The following is a 19,677-nucleotide window of genomic DNA, read 5'->3' as shown; positions in this document are numbered from 1 at the left end:
GCATGTTAATATAGATTAGAAAGGAGAGAGAATGGAGGCATAGAGACTGGTTAGGGGGTTTAATTATTGTAGTCTAGGCAAGAGATGACAGCCTGAACAAATAAAGCATTGGAAGAGAGGTGCTTTCCGACTTTGGAAACATTTGGGGACTACAGTCTGTAAAATTTGGGTGGGAAGAAGGGAGGATAAGGATTTGGTAGGCGTATAGGTAGGGGTGTGTGTCTTTTTTAAGTTATCTGTGGAACATTTGGGTGGAGAGGTCCAGTAGGCAGTGGGTAAATGAGCTTTCTCATTTCATGTGCCTTAGAATATTGGAAGTACTGAAACAAAAATCTGGTTTCACCAGATTTGTTTTTCCCTTTCTGAGGATTTGAGTTTCACCAAACTCTTTGGCCTTAGAACAAAACAACACAGAACTTTGCTTTTATATAGGCTTATACTTTAAAAACTTAAACTGTATGAAAAGATATATAATGAAAATCAGTGATTCCTTCCCTTGTTCCTTCCCATTCCTGGACCTGTGAGCCAGAGTCAATTATTTTTAATTCATTTAGTTGTCTCTTCTGGTATTTATCCACACATTTCAGTGTGTTAATGTTGTTATTGATTAATTAGTTAGTTTTATGTTACCTGTTGACCTGTTATTTCCACGATGTTTTAGTTCTCTTATACCTCTACACACCTTACCTCTTTAATTCTTTAAATACCACAATTTTTGGTTCAAAATAAACCATATTTACATTACAACTAAATATTCACTGAAGGGCCAGGAGTGTACTCAGATTACATTTTCTTTCACATAGAACTCTGCTGTTAAGTTGCCTTGTTTATACTTGCATAGTTTTTGAAAAACTGATTCTTAAAGTTTTTCAGCATCTTTATCACATCCACCATATACCTGTCACTGGTGTCTTTGAAATGCTCAGTTAATCAGTATTTTCTTTTTGTCTGCTTGTGGAGCTGTTAATCTTCTTGTTCCTGTCTATTTCTTAGGGCCCACAGTTGCCACTCATGGACTTCCCAACAGGTGGAATGATTGTTACTTGATGTCTTCCTTTTTATTTATTTATTTATTAGAAGTTTTGTTAAAAGTTGAAATATAGTTGATGTACAATATTATGTTAGCTTCAGGTGTACTGCATAGTGATTTGACATTTGCATACATCATGAAATGTTCACCACAATAAATCTAGTAACCGTCTCTCCCCATACAAAGTTATTACAATATTATTGACCACGTATCTTAAGCTGTATATATGGTACAACATATATACATATGTGATTGTTTTCAGTTGATGATCTCTTAAGTTTGAATGCCTTCTAACAACGATACATTTTTATTCCCCCCATCATGTTGAATGTTTTTGATGTATTTTCCATCTTTTTGTTTTGTATATCCCTGAACTATTTATTGTGGTTTTAGATGATTTTACTACTTTTGTCTTTTAACCTTCCTACTAACTTTATAAGTGGCTGATCTACTACCTTTACTATATGTTCATCTTTACTAGTGACATTTTTCCTTTCACAATTTTCATATTTTGAGTTGTGGCCTTTTCTGCTTAGAGAAGCCCTTTATCATTTCTTGTAAAGCTGGTTTAGTGGCGCTGAACTCTTAGCTTTTGCTTGTCTGTAAAACTCTTTATCTCGCCTTCAAATCTGAATGATACCCTTGTCAGGTAGAGTATTTTTGGTTGTAAGTTTTTTCTTTCATCACTTTGCAAATATCATGCCATTCGCTTCTGGCCTGCAAAGTTTCTGCTGAGAAGTCAGCTGTGAGTCTTTATGGGAGTTCCCTTGTATGTAACTAGTTGCTTTTCTCTTCTGCTTTTAAGATTCTCTCTTTATCTTTAATTTTGCAATTTTAATTATTATGTGTCTTAACGTGGACTTGTTTGAGTTCAACTTGTTTGGGAGTCTCTGTGCTTCTTGGAATTGGATGTCTGTTTCCTTCCCCAGGATAGGGAAGTTTTTAGCTATTATTTCTTCAAATAAGTTCTTTTCCTCTTTCTTCTCCTTCTGAGACCCCTGTAAAGTTAATATGCTTGATGTTGTACCAGAGGTCTCTTAAATTATCCTCATTTTTAAAAATTATTTTTTCTCTTTTTCTGTTCAACTTGGGTGATTTCTACTACTGTCTTCCAGATCACAGTCTGTTACTCTGTGTCATCTAATCTACTGTTGATTCCTTCTAGTGTAATTTTAATTTTAGTTAATTGTATTCTTCAGCTCTGTTTGGTTCTCAGTATTTTCCAACTATTTGTTGAAATTCTCACCATGTTCATCCATTCTTCTGAGCTAGGGAGCATCTTTATGATCATTACCTTGAACTCTTTGTTGAGTAGATTGCCTGTCTCCACTTCGTTTAGTTCTTTTTCTGAGGTTTTGTCTTGTTTCTTTGTTTGGGGCATGTTCCTCTGTCTGCTCATTTTGCCCAGTTTTCTGTGTTAGGTTGGTTACATTTCCCAATTTTAGAGAAGTGGCCTCATGTAGGAGACATCCAATGGGTTCCAGTAGCACACTCCCTTCTGGTCACCAGAGCTATATGCTCAAGGGGTGCCCCCGTAGGGCTGCCTGTGCCCTTCTTTTGTGGCAGGGCTGCTATGGTGGGTGTGCTGGTAGGCGGGGCTGGCCCCCAGCCTGGCTGTGAGGCCCTGCCTCATGCAGTGGCTGCAGGGCTGCTGGAGGGCGGGGTAGGCTTCCCAGCTGTCTGCCTGGCCCTGGGGCTGCGGCTGGCCTGCTGGTGGGCGGGTAAGCCCCCAGTGCTAATAATCTAGGGGGAGGATTCCAAAATGTCACTTGCCAGTGCTGTGTTATCTTGGTAGAACGAGCTCCCCAAAATGGCTACTGCCAGCATCTCCATCCCCAGGGGGAGTTCCAGTTGCCTCCTGCCTCACCAGGAGGCTATCCAAGATCAGCAAATGGGTCTCACCCAGGCTCCTTTCAATTTACTGCCTCTGTGCTGAGATTTGAAGTGTGTGATATTTAACGTATGCCCTTTAAGAGCAGAGTCTGTTTCCTACAGCTCTCTGGCTCTCCTGGACATAAGCCCTGCTGGTTTTCAAAGTCAGATGTTCTGGGGGCTCATCTTTCTGATGCAGGAACCCTGGGCAGGGGAGCCTGATGTGGGGCTCAGAAAGAATCCTCAGTCCTTGGGGAGAACCTCTTTGATTGTGATATTGCTCCCATTTGTGGATCGCTGACCTGGAGTTGTGAGTCCTGATAATACCGCGTCTCAACCCCTCTTACTCAGCTCGTTGTGGTTCCTTGTTTAGGTGTGCAGTTGTGGAATATCTTTTCTGCTAGTTTTTAGGCCGTTGTCGTAGATAGTTGCTCTGTAAGTAGCTGTAATTTTGGTGTATCCATGGGAGGAGGAGTGAGTTCAGGGTTTTCCTACTCTGCCGTCTTGACCACTTCACTTCATGTCTTTCTTTTTACTGGTGTGTTCCCATGTATGTGTGTGTATGTACAGAACATATCTGCTGGCAGTCTGTTGGGAAAATGTGTATGGATAATAATATCAGGTCTTGACTATATAAAAATGCTCACTTGATTGACTGTTTGGGTATAGAATTCTTACCTAAATAATTTTTTTTTTTAGTTTTATTTATTTTTGGCTGCGTTGGGTCTTCATTGCTGTGCGTTGCAGCGAGTGGGGACCACTCTTCACTGCGGTGCGTGGGCCTCTCACTGCGTTGGCTTCTCTTGTTGTGGAGCACTGGCTCTAGGCACGCAGGCTTCAGTAGTTGTGGGACATGGGCTCAGTAGTTGTGGCTCGCGGGTTCCAGAGCGCAGGCTCACTAGTTGCAGTGCATGGGCTTAGTTGCTCTGCAGCATGTGGAATCCTCCGGGACCAGGGCTCGAACCCGTGTCCCCTGCATTGGCAGGAGGATTCTCAATTGCTGCGCCACCAGGGAAGCCCCCTAAATAATTTTCAAAGTGTTGCTTCATTGACTTTAAGCTTGCAGTGTTACAGTGGAGAATTCAGGTGCCATTTTTATTCTTGTTATTTAGTATGTGATCTTTTTTTCCCTTTGGAAAATTATTGGGATGTTTTCTTAGGTTAATGAGTCAGTGTTTTTCTCCCTTTACGTTTTCTCTCTTCTCCCTTTTCTCTGGAATTATTGGTAGTCCAATGTTGAATTTCCTGTTTTGATCTTCTAAGTCTGTTAACTATTTTTTAGAATATTCTATTTCTCTTAATGTTCTGGGAGAGTTTCTAGATGTTTACTTTTTTCTTTTGGATTTTTTTTATGATAAAGACATTTATGATGAGATAAATGCTTTTATTTATTTATTTATTTATTCATTTATTTATTTATTTATGGCTGTGTTGGGTCTTCGTCGCTGCATGCGGGCTTTCTCTAGTTGCATCGAGCAGGGGCTACTCTTCCTTATGGTGCACAGGCTTCTCATTGCGCAGGCTTCTCCCGCTTCAGAGCACGGGCTCTAGGATGCGTGGACTTCAGTAGTTGTAGCGAATGGGTTTAGCTGCTTTGTGGCATGTGGGATCTTCCTGGACTAGGGCTCGAACCCGTGTCTCCTGCATTGGCAGGCAGATTCCCGACCACTGCGCCACCAGGGAAGCCCTTCTTTTGGATTTTTAACAATGGCTATATTTTTAATTTGAAGACCATTTGGAATTCTCCTTTTTCATTACTGTTACTAATTTTTATCTTCTCAGCATAGTAATTATTGGGTTTTTAAAAAAGTTTTCTTTTGTTCTTTTAGTTATCTTTGCTTTTATCTTTGCAATTTTTGTTTGTTTTGATCTCTGATGTCTGAGACTTTGCAAATTTTGGTGATCCTTAGCTGTCTATTCGTATTTAAAAGTGAAAAAGGCTACTTGGTAGTTCTCTGTTTACGAGGGACCTTGCCAAGTGTAAGTGTTGGGCTTCACTTGGGGTTAATTGGATGCAAAGCTGCTGTTTCTTGGGGAACTGCCAAATAGTATGTGAATGTCTTTTCTTTGGGACTGTTCCGTTTCTCTAGGGAAGGATCTTCTTCCTTTCTGGGAGAATGGTACGGTTGGGTAGGTGGGGCAGGAAGTAAAGACACTTCTCCTGGCCGATGGCATTCTAGAATTAAAGAAAAGGAGCAGGGTTAGATGTTTGAACGTTTCTTATTTTGACTTTTGACTTAAATCTGCCAGCCCTGTGCTTCCCACCCACCCACCATGTATCTGTCCTGGAGTCCCAAGCTTTTACCTTTCAGTTTCTGTGCAGAATAACTCTTTTCTTTTTTTACTGTTTAGTCTACAGACTTGCAGCCAATCTTCACCCTTCCCACTCCAGCCACCAACTCTCTGCCTCTAAACCTCGCTCATTGTATCCTGTCCTTAGGTCCTGAACTTCTCAGGGTCCTGCAGGGCAAGATTAGCTCACCTATTGGTGTTTCCACCTCAGCACACACTGCCTTATGCTACTACTTCAGAGTTACTTTCCTGGTCTTAATGCCATGGAGAGTTTGACTTGTTTAAATCTTGCAGGAAAAACAGAATTTTAAACCTATGGCAGATGTGCAGTTAGCATGGTTTGCACATATGTAATCACAATTGAGCAGATACTTTCTATTTGAATATTATGAGATTTTGGATTAGTTGGAGTTGGAGCCATAATGGATGTTTTGATAGCACTTGACCTTTTCATATATGTACTTTCATAACATGTTCATAGTGAGAACTGTGTCACAGGCTCAAGTGTGATGTTGTAATTATAGAATAATGTTGTGCAGTAACTATTCTAAAATAATGTATGATAGATTTCAATCTTGCTGGTAGGCCCCTGCAGCTACTTTCTGTTTTTAAGATAGTAGTGATGAAGGAAGTTTCTACTGTTCTGTTTTTTCCTCAATTTGAGAAATGTGTCTATTTCTAAGCAGTAAAACAACAATGGAGTGTGTTTTCTATACAAGTTTTTCAGTGTTTGGGGGAAAGAAACATGTCATTTGAAACAAGGCAAAGCAGGTTATATGGTTTCATATAGTTCGTATGTTATAAGCCTTATCTGGACCAAAATGTTATGTAGTTATTTGTTTATATAAATGTAACCCTAAACCCCAAACCCTATAACTTAGAAACTTCCCAAACACATGCAATTTAGAACTTAAAACTTAGAAACTCCCCATAGAGCATATAACTTTAAAAAGTTTTTAGCTTACTTCAGAAACAGTTGCTTCATTAGGACTTAACGTTAGCTATCATCTTTTACTGGCGAATCAAAATATACCTGAGTAGCTGGCACAGCTTTTGTTTTTTTCCTCCTAATATGGAAAAGGATCTTTAAAGGATTTGGTCACTTCTATTACTTTTTTTTTCCCCAACTTGGCAGTTCTCTTAGGAGCAGCTAAGTATTACTCTTTCCTTTGCCAGGATCAAATTATTTTCCTTTTGAGAGAAATAAGTAACTGGGATTTTGTTTTTTTTAATAAAGAGTAAAACTCCATTTATTTGTTAGACTACACAACCTTGTTCTGATTCTGATTCTCTTCCACCCTGACTGATCTTTTTCTTTATTCCCAAAGGCTTCTCCCCATTCTGCAGGCCTTGTTCTTGGCCTTCAGCTTCTCTCTGTCCATTACTTGAAAGATTTCAGACATCCCCTTGTGCTGGAGGGAGAATAATATTCTACCAGGTGGTAATGTTTTGGACCACACAGATTTACAAGACTGTTATTGATAGATGGGCTTGCTGTGACAACAAGAAGTCGTAATTTTTCTCTTAGATCACATACCCTAGCCAGAGTTAAAAGCAAAGCCCAGAGCTTTTTTCTCCTAGTCCATTTGTCAGATTATCTAATTGTAATTAGTACAATTAATCTAAAAGGCCACTATGTTTGAGACACAATTTAGCCTGTTTAATTTGGCTTAATCATTTATTTCATAATTGCCAATGCTGTATTCTTCTTAAGGAGCCAATTCTTAATGAAAGTGGCCTTTTTGGTGGGGAGAAGGGACATGGAAGAGTAGAACTTTAATGCTTTTTTGACATAAAACAGTTCCTAGCTGCCCTTTAAATTTTTTTCTGTGCTACATTTACACCTTTATTTGACTCTCCAGTTTGAGTTGTTCGGAACCAACAACCATGTGCTAGCAATTGAGAACAGAGGAGCACTGTGACCCTTGGCTGTCCTGAGCTTGAGTAGGAGCATTAGGCAGTGGTTCTCAAAGTAGCAGGCATAAGAGTCACCTGGAGGGCTCAAATGGATTTCTGTATCATGTGTTACACGCTCCCCACTTTTCTGACTCCGTGAGTCTGGGTTGGGGCCTGGCAGGTTGCATTTACATTAAGTTAACAAGTTTCCAGGTGATGCTGATGCTGCTCTGGTATCAGATTTTGAGAGCCACTGATAGAAGGTAGTGGCCAGTCTTCGCAGTAGACCAAGGATGAATTAATAATACCTGCTGTAGTTGCTGAGTATATCCTCCCCTTACAAACAAGTAACAAGAAAAAAACTCAAAAGGAATATCTGGTAGGGCTTACCTGGTTTGCTTTAGCCCGTGTGAAACCAAATGCACTTCAATTTTTAATTCCAGAGCTACTAATAAGTAGTATGCCTTGGACTGTTTTTATATTAAACATTTATTTTGACTTCCATTAAATTAATTTACTTCACATACATTATTGAATACCAAATCATATGATAGTTTGGAGTTGGGGCTCTAGCGCTGAATTCCTTCTCCAAGGGGCTTATGTCTAGTTTGAGGAAGATTGATAATAAACACATAATATGTCAAGTGTTGATAAGTTACTTGGATAACCAAGTATGAGAGTTGAACATATTTATTCCTGCCTGGTATGAATTACATATCCCTAATAGTTTCTCATTTATTAGCAACCTGATAGTATTTCCTGAACCTTAGATTCCAGCTATTCCATGTGTTTTAGATTTTATTTCACTTTATTTTAGTAAAGGTCAGTTGTAGTACTTTCTCAATAGAACTGAGGCTATGTGAGCTTGTTATTTTATGAGTTTCAAGGTTTAAGCCTTGTGGCGTGATGTTTTGAGGGCAACCTGAGGGTTTTTACATTTTGTGAACTTGAATGTCTCTAGAGGGCATATGCATTCTCCAGCTCATTGAAATGCTCACTGCTCTTTTTTATTCTTATACCAGGCCTGTTTTACTCATTTATGTTAATGGCCTGGGCCTTGTAGGCATTTGAGTTTAGAATACCTTCTTTAAACAGTTTAAAAAATAGTGCATTTTTTTCAAGCTGGAAAATCTAACCTAGATAAAATTTAGTTATTTAATGGTAATTTCATTTTTGTTTAGGTTCCATGTTTCATATTTTTTTTGGTTAGTCTGAACGTTTCTGTGGGCAAAGTTGAAAGCGATTGATTACATTTCTCTAGCTAGAGGATCTAGTTTTAGAATTCAGGACTGCACGCACGCACACACACACACACACACACACACACACACACACATACACACACACTTTGAGGCTGTGCGTGTCAAATGTTAGATAAACCAAACAGCTAATATATTTTGTTTGTTTTAAGTCAGAGATTGGGTTGAGATTAGCACGGAATTCAATATCTTAAAATTTTCTGGATTGTCATTTTAAGTGTTGACCACAGATTGGTATGAAAAACCTTCCTAATCTTTGGCTAAGTGTATGAATACCAACTAGTGCTCATTCTTCAAACTCCCTGTAGCTCTGCAGATGCTTCTCTGTATTCTGCTTTCCTTTGCTACTATGGTGAAGATTGGGTGGCTCCTGAGAAGAAAGTCATGTTAGCCAGTGTCTTAAGTCTGTTCATGCTGCTGTACCAGACTGTCATAGACTGGGTGGCTTATTTATCTCTCACACTTTTGGAGGATGAGAAGTCTAAGATCAAGACGCTGGCAGATTCAGAGTCTGGTGAGAGAGCCTGCTTCCTGGTTCATAGAAGGCCATCTTCTCACTGGGTCCTCACATGGCAGAAGGGTGAGGGAGTTCTCTAGAGACTCTAAATCCATTCATGTGAGGGCTCCACCCCATGACCTAAACACCTCCCAAAGGCTCCACCTCCTAATGCCATCACATTGGGGGTTAGGATTTCAACACAGGGGTCTTGGGGGGACACAAACATTCACTCCGTAATAGCTAGCATGTAAGCAAATTGGTTTTCTGTTGTTTTTCAAGCAAAATATATGTGGAAATAGATATAGCTTCTTTTTAGATGCTTAGTTAGGATTTAAGATTTTCTACTGTGACTTGTGCCTTTTTCGTTTTGGTTTGAAAGTCTGTTTTCAAAGATATTTAAAACCAGAGCAGTTTTTGTTTTTTTGTTTTTTTTTTAATGCCACATGAAAGACACCTGAGAGGTATCAGAAATCATTGCTTCTGTGGAACTTCATTCTGTCCTTACAGCTGCGGGACTTCACACCTTAGGTTCTTTTTCCTCTGTCATATCTTTGACTTGGAGATTTGCCGAAGTGTGAAACGTGTGCTTGGAAAGAAGGTGTCTCCCCACCTTCAGCGCAGGGTGGAGTTAATTGAACCGAGCGGTCCAGGAACCCATGGGGTTGGTGTGTTCATTCTTGGCTTTCAGTACTTAAAGTTTTCTTTCTGAGCTTGTCACTTACGTTCCTTAATTCCCAGCATTTGGCGTAGAGCAGGTGTATGATGTGGTTTAGGTGATAAACACTTGATAGGAGGTTCAATAACCTAGAATCACATAGTGAGAAAGTTCTTTGTTTTTCAGTTATTTTTAAAAAAAAATTTTATTTTATTTTTTTAAATCCTTCTGAAAGCAGAAAGGTGATATTTTGGAGCTAGTGTGTAACACTTCTCAGCATCTGCCGATCTCCTTTATTCACAGGGAAAGCAAGCTTCACTCAGAACCTTTAAAGGCAGTAGGACCTAGCTAGAATTTAATAACACTGTGTTTATTTCTGTATTGCAAATGACACTACTTTTCTGTTTTTGATCAATTCTTACTTTAAGTGCGAGTAGTTTTATGCACAAGGGGGTGATTCTAGGAAGCACCTGCAGGAGTGTGGAGACAGAGACAGGGATGGTAAGGACGCCGTAAAGAAGGCAGCGCTGCGGGACTGGAGGGAGTCCCAGTGGGGACTTGGGAGTCAGTGCATACTCACCCAGAGTAAAGGGAGACGCTGGGTATTTGCACTGAGTTCTCATTAGTCGTTACCTGATGGTGGCTCCTGGGGGTGTTAATTCTCTAGAACTTCCAACCTACCTCTCCTTCAGGCAGAGCAACCCCGGCAGCCAGAGAGAACACTGGCAAATAATGGTAGGTGTTGACAGTGGCCTTTGTGGATCACTGTAAATGGGTGGGGTACCAACAGTTTCAGCTTCACTCCCAGACGTGCTAAGCTTCTCCTACATCCTCCTCATCTTAGTCAACGGCAACCCCATCCTTCGGTGCTGAAGGCTAAAAACTTCAGAGTCATCCTTGACCCTTCTCTCACATCTCACATCCAAACCATCAGCAAATCTTGTTGGCTCTACCTTAAAATATATTCAAAATCTGACCTCTCCTCTTGCCCTCACTGCTACCACCTGCTCCAATCCCCCATCATCTCACAGCCTTCTAACTTAGTTTATTGCTAGTACAGAAGCTGGAATGATCCATAGAAAATCAAAGTCAGATTACATCACTGTCTGCTCAAAACCTTCCACATGTCCTCATCTTAGAGTGAAAGGCGAAGTCTTTCCATTGCCCATAAGGCCCTCCAGCATCTGGCCTCCTTCTACCTTTTGTGTATGTGCCTGTGTGTGCACACGCATGTACAGTTCTTTTTGTTTTTAGCCTTATATGTAGTCAAAACGTTCCTTTCTTCTCCATTTTCTTCCCTATTTTTTTTTTTTTTTTTTTTTTTTTTTTAGTGTGGGTTATGTGATTCATTTGTAAATTAGATTCATTTGCCACAGTTTGCCATTCCATCTTTACCACTACATCCTGGGTGAAATTTTTTTTTTTTCTTTCATACAGTGAATGTACTTTTTATAGTGTATAGTTCTGTTGGTTTTGATAAATGCATGGAGTGGTGTATCCGCTACCGCGGTTCCATACAAAAGAGTCCATTGTCTTAAAAATTCCTTCCTGCTTCCCCTTTGCAGACAGTCCTTCTTTCCACCTTCCAGTCCCTGGCAACCACTGATGTGTTTTCCTCCCTATAGTTATGCCTTTATAAATAAGAGAGAGTCTTACCATATGTAGCCTTTTTTGGTCTGATTCTTTGATTTAGCAGAATACATTTAAGATTATTCTGTGTTGTGTAAATCAATAGTTCACTCCTCAAGTGTCCTTTAAGTATATTTAAGCAAAAAAAAAAAAACAAGTGAACTGATTTAAAGAAAATATTGAACAAACATGATATAGGTGGCACATAGATATGAGAAACGTCTTGAACCTGAATGACTAAAATTTGGAAATGAGTAATGTGATAGAAAGATGCGAGGTCAAGGCTCTGCTTTGCCTGGTGCCTCTGCCAGTGATTAGCTGTGTGCTCTCGGGGAAGCCAACCTTCTGCTCTTGAGTTTCTGATAAAAATAAACAGTAAAATGGCTGATCTAGTAGTTGTTAGCTCCTACCATGGTTCATACGACACAGGGTATCTTAGGTGCTTTGGGTAGCTCTTCTTAACATTAGCATTTCATTGTTGTGAAGCACCCATCACCCCTGGATTTCACAGTTGTTAGGACAACCTGTTACAAATGCTTTATTAAATCTATCATGGAGGAATAAGAGCCAGCCATTAGGAATGAGGTACGCTTTTCAATGTAAGGCTCCAGTTCATCCACGTTTTTTTTCTGTTGGGCTTATCTAAAGGGTAGGCTAGGGAGAGCCTGAGTCAAGAGCTGTAGTCATGTCCAGGAGGTACTGGTGGTGCCATAAAATCTCTGTGAGTTTTTAGCACCGTAGCATTTGGAATTTAATTTCCATAGTCCATTCCCTAGGTTGATTCCCCAGAGCTGTCTGTAAAGATTGATTGGAGGTCATAGTTTCCCAGCACTTCATCGTGGTTCATGAGTAGGTCGTCTTGTCACATCATTGGCAATGTGTATTTGAGGGTCAGTGCGTGTTAAGAACTCTCCACTGATAACGGAAACCGGGAAAGGGACCCAGAGATAATTGCTTGTTTTGTTTTTATTTTTAAAGATGAACAGATTCATAGTAATTCTTTTTTAAATCATAATTAATGGCTGCTTAAAATCCCTTGCCAGGTTGGGTTTTTTGAAATTGGAAATGGGATAATAATTGAGTTGTATTTAGGTGACAGAGTGTCAATGTAAAATCAGAGAGTAAGTGAGAGGAATTTGAGAATGCAAAATTGATTTGTGTTTATTTTACATGTGGCACATAGTAATATTAATTTTACTTTTTACTTTTAGTAATGAATGTTATAACTATTGAAGATTATAAGAGCACATACTGGCCAAAATTGGATGGTGCCATAGATCAGCTTTTAACTCAGAGTCCTGGTGACTATATCCCCATATCCTATGAACAGATATACAGGTAAGTCAAGATTTAATTTGCTTGGGTTTTAGAGGGTATATTGAAGTTCACAGCACTTGAATTATGACAGTATGTATGCATATAATATATGATACCTACATTAAGGCTCTGTAAGTTATTTATATGTTCCATACTTGTGGATTGGGGGTTTGATTTATACTTTTTGCTTCAGAATTGGTTTTCAAATGAAGATAGTGTTAATCCTACCTCAGCCTGCCACACCTGCCATACCTAATGCAGAAATTATAGAGGTCAGTGAAAAAGGCAAAAAATATGTAGTTTTAGTATCACAGGGAGATGTTAGCTTAATCTGCTGATGTTTGTGGCACACAAGTTTAACTATCTTTGGTTATTTTGTTTCCCAGCTCCTGGTAGATGGAAGTAGCAAATTAGTGAGGACTGGGGTGGGTTGTGAGATCAGCCCAGTCACAAGAGGAGGAAGTGACAACTGTGCTGTTCTACACAAGTGATGCACAAAGAGGTTACATAGCAAACGTTTTTGTTAGTTAGAAACCTTCTGCTGATTGTCACTCTCTCTTCCTTATTTTGACATTCATGAAAACGAGAGAGAAACTGGCTTATAAGTAGTTATCTTAGTCAGACTCTCAGATTATCACCCAATATTAGATTATCTAATACTGATAAAAAATTTAATAGAATACTCAAAAAGATTATTTGTAGCTGGTGATAATGTCTCTGCCATATGAACACTGATTGGGGCAGGATAAATTTTTGTTTTAAGAGTTGCAGTTGGTCACTTTTTGAGGCCTGAATTAATTGTTTGACCAGTGGTTACATATTGAGGGTATGCCTTAACCTTAGGTTGAATTAAGTGCTTCAACCTTAAAATCATTAACTTGGTTTTTCTGTCTCCCCTCCTCCCCACAGTTGTGTGTATAAATGTGTATGCCAGCAGCACTCGGAACAGATGTATAGTGATCTGATTAAAAAGATAACTAATCACTTAGAAAGAGTCTCAAAGGAGCTGCAGGTAAAGAACTTATGGTATTGATTTTAGCTTCTTTGGGATTTTCTGACTGGTTGGAATTAGCTTGTATAGTATACCTTTGGAGGCTTGTTCATTTGATTATGACATAAATTTATAAATATTTTATAGATAAATATTGATCAAATTGTCTTATCTTTGGAATAGATTAATTTGAAAATTTGACATAAACTGTGGACATTTTTGGATTAAATGTATTTCCGATTTTAATCCTGTTTATTACCATGCAATATTTCTTTTATGTAAAACCTTATTTGTTCTGTTTACTTCAGTATTTGGTGACTTTTATATTATAAACGTGTATATTTTAATTTTTTTCTGGAACTTTTTTAAAAATTATTATCTTTAAAGTGTTATTTGCCTACCAGTTTCTAATATTTGCTAATATAAACAACTGAAGTCAGCATTTTGTTGATAAACCCTCTACAGATGAACATCATCCCAGCTGTAAAATCTGGGGCAAGTTGCAGGAAATATTTTATTTAAGGAAACACTTGGCTTCTTGATCCTACTCTGCCCCTCCCTGCCTCAGTAAAGTTTCCAGTGCTTGAAGGTCAGGTACTATGTTTATTCCAGGACCAGATCACATTTTAGTTGTGGTGTAGAAGTTACAAGATGTGCAGAAAAGTCACTCAGCAGTAGATCACCAGGGTCCACACCACAGTTAGGAAGTGCTCCAGCAATTCTAAGATATCCACAGTTTCTAGCAAGTGCTGGGTTGCTATTTTGGAGAATATTTGGATATTCTCCTCACTTACCTTGTGTTTTTGTTTTTTTTTTTAAAGTATAGCCAGAGCTGTGTTTATCATAGCCAAATATATCTTTTTCCTGTTGTTAGTGTAAATTGTTTTCTTCATCTTTTTGCCGTTAAATACAAAATCTTTATTCATTTAACAAATATATTTAGTGCTAGGCATTGTATGTAAACCGTAGATGAAACCTAAGATCTGCGCATTGTAGCTTTGAATGATTTGCTTACTAATTCTTGACTCTACCCTCTCTCTGAATCCCCATGTTTGATTTACTGCTGAATCCTACTTATGTTCTATTTCTCTCTTGGCTCCTGTCCACTCGGCCACCACCCAGCCCAGGCCACATCATCTCAAGTTTTACTAAAATGCTCATCTTAGTTGGTGCTCTGTCTCTAGTCTTAACACGTCTAACTAGAATCTTGCGTTTCAATCAGAGTGACTGTTTCTAAAGTACAGCTCTGATTATCATATTCCTATTAGAATAAAGTCTAAATTTCTTAATATGATTTAGGAAGCCTTTCACTTTCTGACTCCTGCTTATTTCTGCGCCTGATGTCTTACCTTTCTGCTCCTGCATACTGAACTTATTTCAGTTCCTTGAACATTTTAGGTACTATCTCACATCTTGGCTTTTGCCATGTTAACTTTACTGCCTGAAACATTCTTCCTTTTCCTCTGCCCTCTTATTTTTTCAGTCAGTGTGAACTTACCATTTAGGCTGCCGCTTAGACATCATTTGTTTTGGGAAACATTCTCTGATACCTTGTTCCCCAAGTCAGGTTTGGGAGCCCCTCATCTGTGCTTCTGTAACACCCAGTACATCATGGTAGTTCATCGTGTAATTTCTGGTTTAGCTGTTCTCCTTCCCCACATTCCCCACCCCAGTATTGTGTCCTGAGAGGGCAGAGGAGCATGTCTGTTTTCATTATTGTGCTGTTAGTACCTTGCCCAGTATCTCATGCATACTAAGCATCACTTGCTGAATGAAATGTATAGCAAATGAATGTTTATAAATATTTACTCTCTGTTGGATAGTGAAAGCTTTTCTAGTAGAAATCCGAGTTTGATCTCGTTTTTTAACCTGAAGTCTAGGTGGTCTTTGGGGTGCAGAGTGTACCAGAGATTTCATTAGATCAACAAAGAACGCATCTCAAAAAGGATTGTTTTATGAATACTGTTTTGCTATTATTGAAATAATATTAAATATTCTAAAACAGAAATGGAACCAGTTCAATTCAAATTATAAGGATAAAATAATTACTCGTCCTGCTTATAAAAGTTATCTATGAAATGTGAATTGGAAATTTTATAATATATTTTACACGTATGCTTTGCCATCACACGTGAGTCATTAATTTGACTGATAGAATTGTGATTTGCTAGTTATTTGTCATATTGCAGTTTCTGCTTGAGTAGAATTTTTTCTTGTACTTAATTTTGTAAGCACTATACGACTACATTTCATTCTTACAATTAGAATATTACTGTAAGATATTTTTTAAAGTTAGAGGGCACTATAGTACTGTGTTATCAAGCTCATATCTAATTGGCAGTTTTGGAAGGCCACTTGGCTACATTCTCTGGCATAAATTTGCTTGATCAATTGTCAGTAATACAAAGGTAACCTGTTACTTGCCCAGGATGGGCTGCACAGGGTACTAATACTTGAGAGTCACTGAGGTTCAGAGAGTAAGTTTCTGAGGTTTTGGAGAGTGATCCCTGTCAGCGTGTGCAGAGCTCCTTTATTCTTTATCAGGAATGCATAATAGTTCATTGTACCTTGCTTTATTGATGTACCTCAATATATTTAACCACTTTTTAATCAATGAATATTTAGGTTGCTTCCAGTCTTTTGCTGTTACTAACAGTGCTACAGTGAATGATCAATCTTGTAACTTTTACTGTGCTTCGCTTTATTGTACTTCACAGATATTGCATTTTTTACAAATTGAAGGTTTGAGGCAACCATGTGCTGAGCAAGTCTTTCGGCATCATTTTTCCAATGGCATTTGCTTGCTTCTTGTCTCTGTGTCACATTTTGGTAATTCTCGCAATATTTCAAACTTTTTCATTATTTCTGTATTTGTTATTGTGATTTGTGATCAGTGATCTTTGATATTACTGCTGTGACTTGCTGAAGGTTCAGATGACGGTTAGCATTTTTTAGCAATAAAGTATTTTAAAATTAAGGTATGTACATTGTTTTTTTTAGACATAATGCTATTGCACACTTAACAGACTATAGTATAGTGTAAATATAACGTCTGTATGCACTGTGAAACAAAAAATTCATGTGACTCGATTTATTGATATTTGCTTTATTGCAGTGGTCTGCAGTTGAACCTGCAGTATCTCCGAGGTCTGCCTGTCATGTCATTTACTATGTCCATATTTTGTGGTTCACAAAAGTTGTACCAAGTTATATGCTCCCACTGGTTCTGTATGTTTCAGAGTGCCTGTTTTCTCTACCATTACTAATACAGCGTATTAGGTAACCAAAGAATTTTTGCTTTATACTAATAATAGGAATAATTTTTATAAAAATAACATAGACAAGGGTGATAGCTCTTTTGATGCTAGTATTTAAAAAACCATATTGATAAATGTGAAGGTAATATACGATGTAAAACCAGGGAATTTAGCTTGTTTTTAGACTCAATAGATGTCCTACTTTGAGTTCAGCAATACGGGACTATAAAAAAGTCTTACTTTGAAATGATCTTTTTTGTGAAAGAGTGTAAACTCGAACCATTACTAAATAGCAGGGTAAAGTGGATAAAAACATGGGGACCTGGGCTCTGGTCTCAACTCTGCCACTCAGCAACTGTGTGCCTCTTGATTAAACATGCTAATACCATCTTGTGAATTTTCTCAACGTTGAAATGAAGTGGCTTTACTGAAACATCTGGTTGCTTTAAGCTCAGTTCTAAGATATTTTTTCTTTGCTTCCTGCTTGGCAAATGCTTCTTCATTCTTTTCTCAGGCTTAAACTCATTTGTATCCACCTGTGTAAAATCTTCCTAGAACCCTCGCACTCCCCTCAAACAAACAAACAAACAAAAAGGCCACTGGAACTTTTTCTTGTGTGCGTTCCTAGCGTCTTGGCAATAACAACTCTGTATTGTTTTTGCGTCCACGTGTGGCCACCTCACAGCCCTGTCCTCCTTTGAGGGCTTGTTTGTGTTTTTATCCTTAGTGCCTGGCACAGTTACAGCTCAGCAGAAGTTGAATGAATGCTCAGCATCAAATTTGACCAGTGGGCAGAGTAGCATAATTAGCCTCGTATGACCACTAATCTTTGTGTCTCTAGATGCTTAGGCAATGAATTTATTCATTGTTCAGTTAATCCAGTACATTAATTTATTCAGTGTTGCAAGTATGTGGCATAATCTTGGTGTAATCTCTACCTTATAGAGACCTTAAGGGCAGTTTTCACTGGGGACAGAACAAGAGTGTATGCCAGGCCCCATGAGCCAGAAAAGTTTTATTTGGGTGGAGTGTTTTGTTTGCAGTTGCAGCTCTGATTTTAGTAATGAAATATTGTTATTATGAGCTAAAACAGGAGTGTGGGATTAGTTGAATTTGGCAGATAATCAGAAATTTAGTGTTGCGGTTGATAAAATCAATGAGTTGAACCTTTAGGGCATCAGCCTCTTATCTCTCAAGGGCATCTTAAAATAGCTACTGGTGTGTGTATAGTTTACATGGCCCAGAGTGACTTACTTATCTCTATCAAAAGCCATTATCAGTGTTGGAGGGACTGAAGAGTGTATGAAATAATGTTTCCTATTCCCCAGTTATTGATTTAAAAGCTAGAGAATACTGGTTTTTAGAGATTGTAAAAGATTATTTTAATTTGTTGAACCTAAATGCTTTAATATAACAATGTAATCTAACTTGCTTCCTCTTTTAAAAAAATAAATATTGTTTTCATTTTGGAAACAATGACTTTTCAACCACTTCGGTAACTTTAAAATTTTTTTTGTTAAATTTATTAAACTACTTAGATAGCTAAACCTACTTAGTATTCTGCTTACTCTTGTATTTTATTACGTGTATATCTATACTTTTTACTTACTACTAGATTGTTTGAACTGTGACATATGTTTTGCCTTAGTATTTTTTTTAAACCGTTCTCTCCGCTTGTGCTTCACTCCTCTGTTCTTTAAATGTGGTAATGAACATCTCTATTTTATTTTCCTTTTTCCATGTCTCCAAAGCCTCAAAATGTGAATTTCCAGTTCTGATTTTTTGATATACCAAAATTGGTTTATTAGTTCAGTGAACAATATTCTGGTTAGTTTTGGCAAATTCTGTTGAAACTTTTAGCAATCACTATACTTTTGGTGAGGGCTCAAACCAGCTTTTCCAAATGCCTATTGGACATTTCAACTTGGATTTCTTCTTACAGATACTTCATATTCATGTCTGAATCTAAATTCCTCTTCTCTCAAATCAGTTTTACTCTCAGACTTGAGATTTTATATTCACCTTTGACTCCTTTTTTCTCCCTTACCTGTTATTTCCAGGTGATAGTCAAGGTTGATAGAATACGGTAACTTCATTTGCTTCTGTCCCCTTTCATTCCCATTGCTGTCACCTTTTTCCTTATTATTGGCTCATGCCTGCACTAGAGCAGTACTCTCCTTACTGGTCTGCCTTTCTGCAGTCTGTTCTTTTGACTGACTAATCCTCTAAAAATGCTAATTTTTGATGGGCATACTTTCTTGTTCCAAAACCTTAAGGACTCCCTGTTGCTTTTCTCAATCACAGTTGATTTCTTGGACAGTATAAAAACAACTGAGCTGGTTGATTGGTTACAGGGCTTCCTAGTGGGGAACCTAATATAGCTAGCTCTTTCCTATATAACTATGCAAGGTACTCTGTTAGGTACAGCCGTAGACATATGATTGATAAGGCTAGATAATTTTAGACCAACCCTCCTGCTGAGAACAATTTTTTAAATGGGCCAGGGAGCTGATTAAAAAATGAAGAATTGTAGGACGAAGACCTGGGAAAAGGAGGAAATCCAGAGATGGGAGACTAGCACTTGACCCATTTCTCTACTAGAGGCACCTATTTATTCTGGAAGAGGAAGCTAATAGGCTGAGAAATTTAATAGAGCTTTGATGGGTTTATGGGGATAGGGTAATAAAAATTGGAGTTCGGGTCCCACCAAACCTAAAGGATCACATCCCAGGTGTAGTAAGAATAATAAGTTACAGACTAGCTTGTTGTAGCTGGCACTTGATTCCTGATTGGATTAAGATGGTCTGGATTTGCTAGCTCCTCTAGTTGCTTACCAGAAGCGAAAGTAAATTCTTCCTGGAGAAAGAACATTATCCTAGACATCAAATTGTTTCCATAATTTTTCATAAACAGTGTCTGACGTTCAGTCAGAAATATGTAGTTATATTAGGAGGTGAGGTGATAATAAAACCAAGAGAAA

At 38.3% G+C, this 19,677-nt stretch overlaps 1 protein-coding gene across 3 annotated transcripts in view; it reads left to right on the top strand.

Moving 5' to 3' along the window:
- The window catches only part of CACUL1 (CDK2 associated cullin domain 1), a 65,871-nt gene that overhangs the window by 9,944 nt on the left and 36,250 nt on the right, over positions 1–19,677 (top strand). For all 3 annotated transcript variants that reach the window (XM_082407018.1, XM_082407019.1, XM_082407020.1), the window contains exons 2-3: positions 12,344–12,470; positions 13,359–13,461. In XM_082407018.1, the coding sequence (XP_082263144.1) occupies positions 12,344–12,470; positions 13,359–13,461 (230 nt within the window). The remainder of the gene's footprint in view (positions 1–12,343; positions 12,471–13,358; positions 13,462–19,677) is intronic.

Source organism: Balaenoptera borealis, assembly GCF_965194805.1.
Source record: "Balaenoptera borealis genome assembly, chromosome: 10".
In the NCBI taxonomy this organism is placed as follows: Eukaryota; Metazoa; Chordata; class Mammalia; order Artiodactyla; family Balaenopteridae; genus Balaenoptera; species Balaenoptera borealis.
This window is presented reverse-complemented; position numbering and strand designations above follow the sequence as displayed.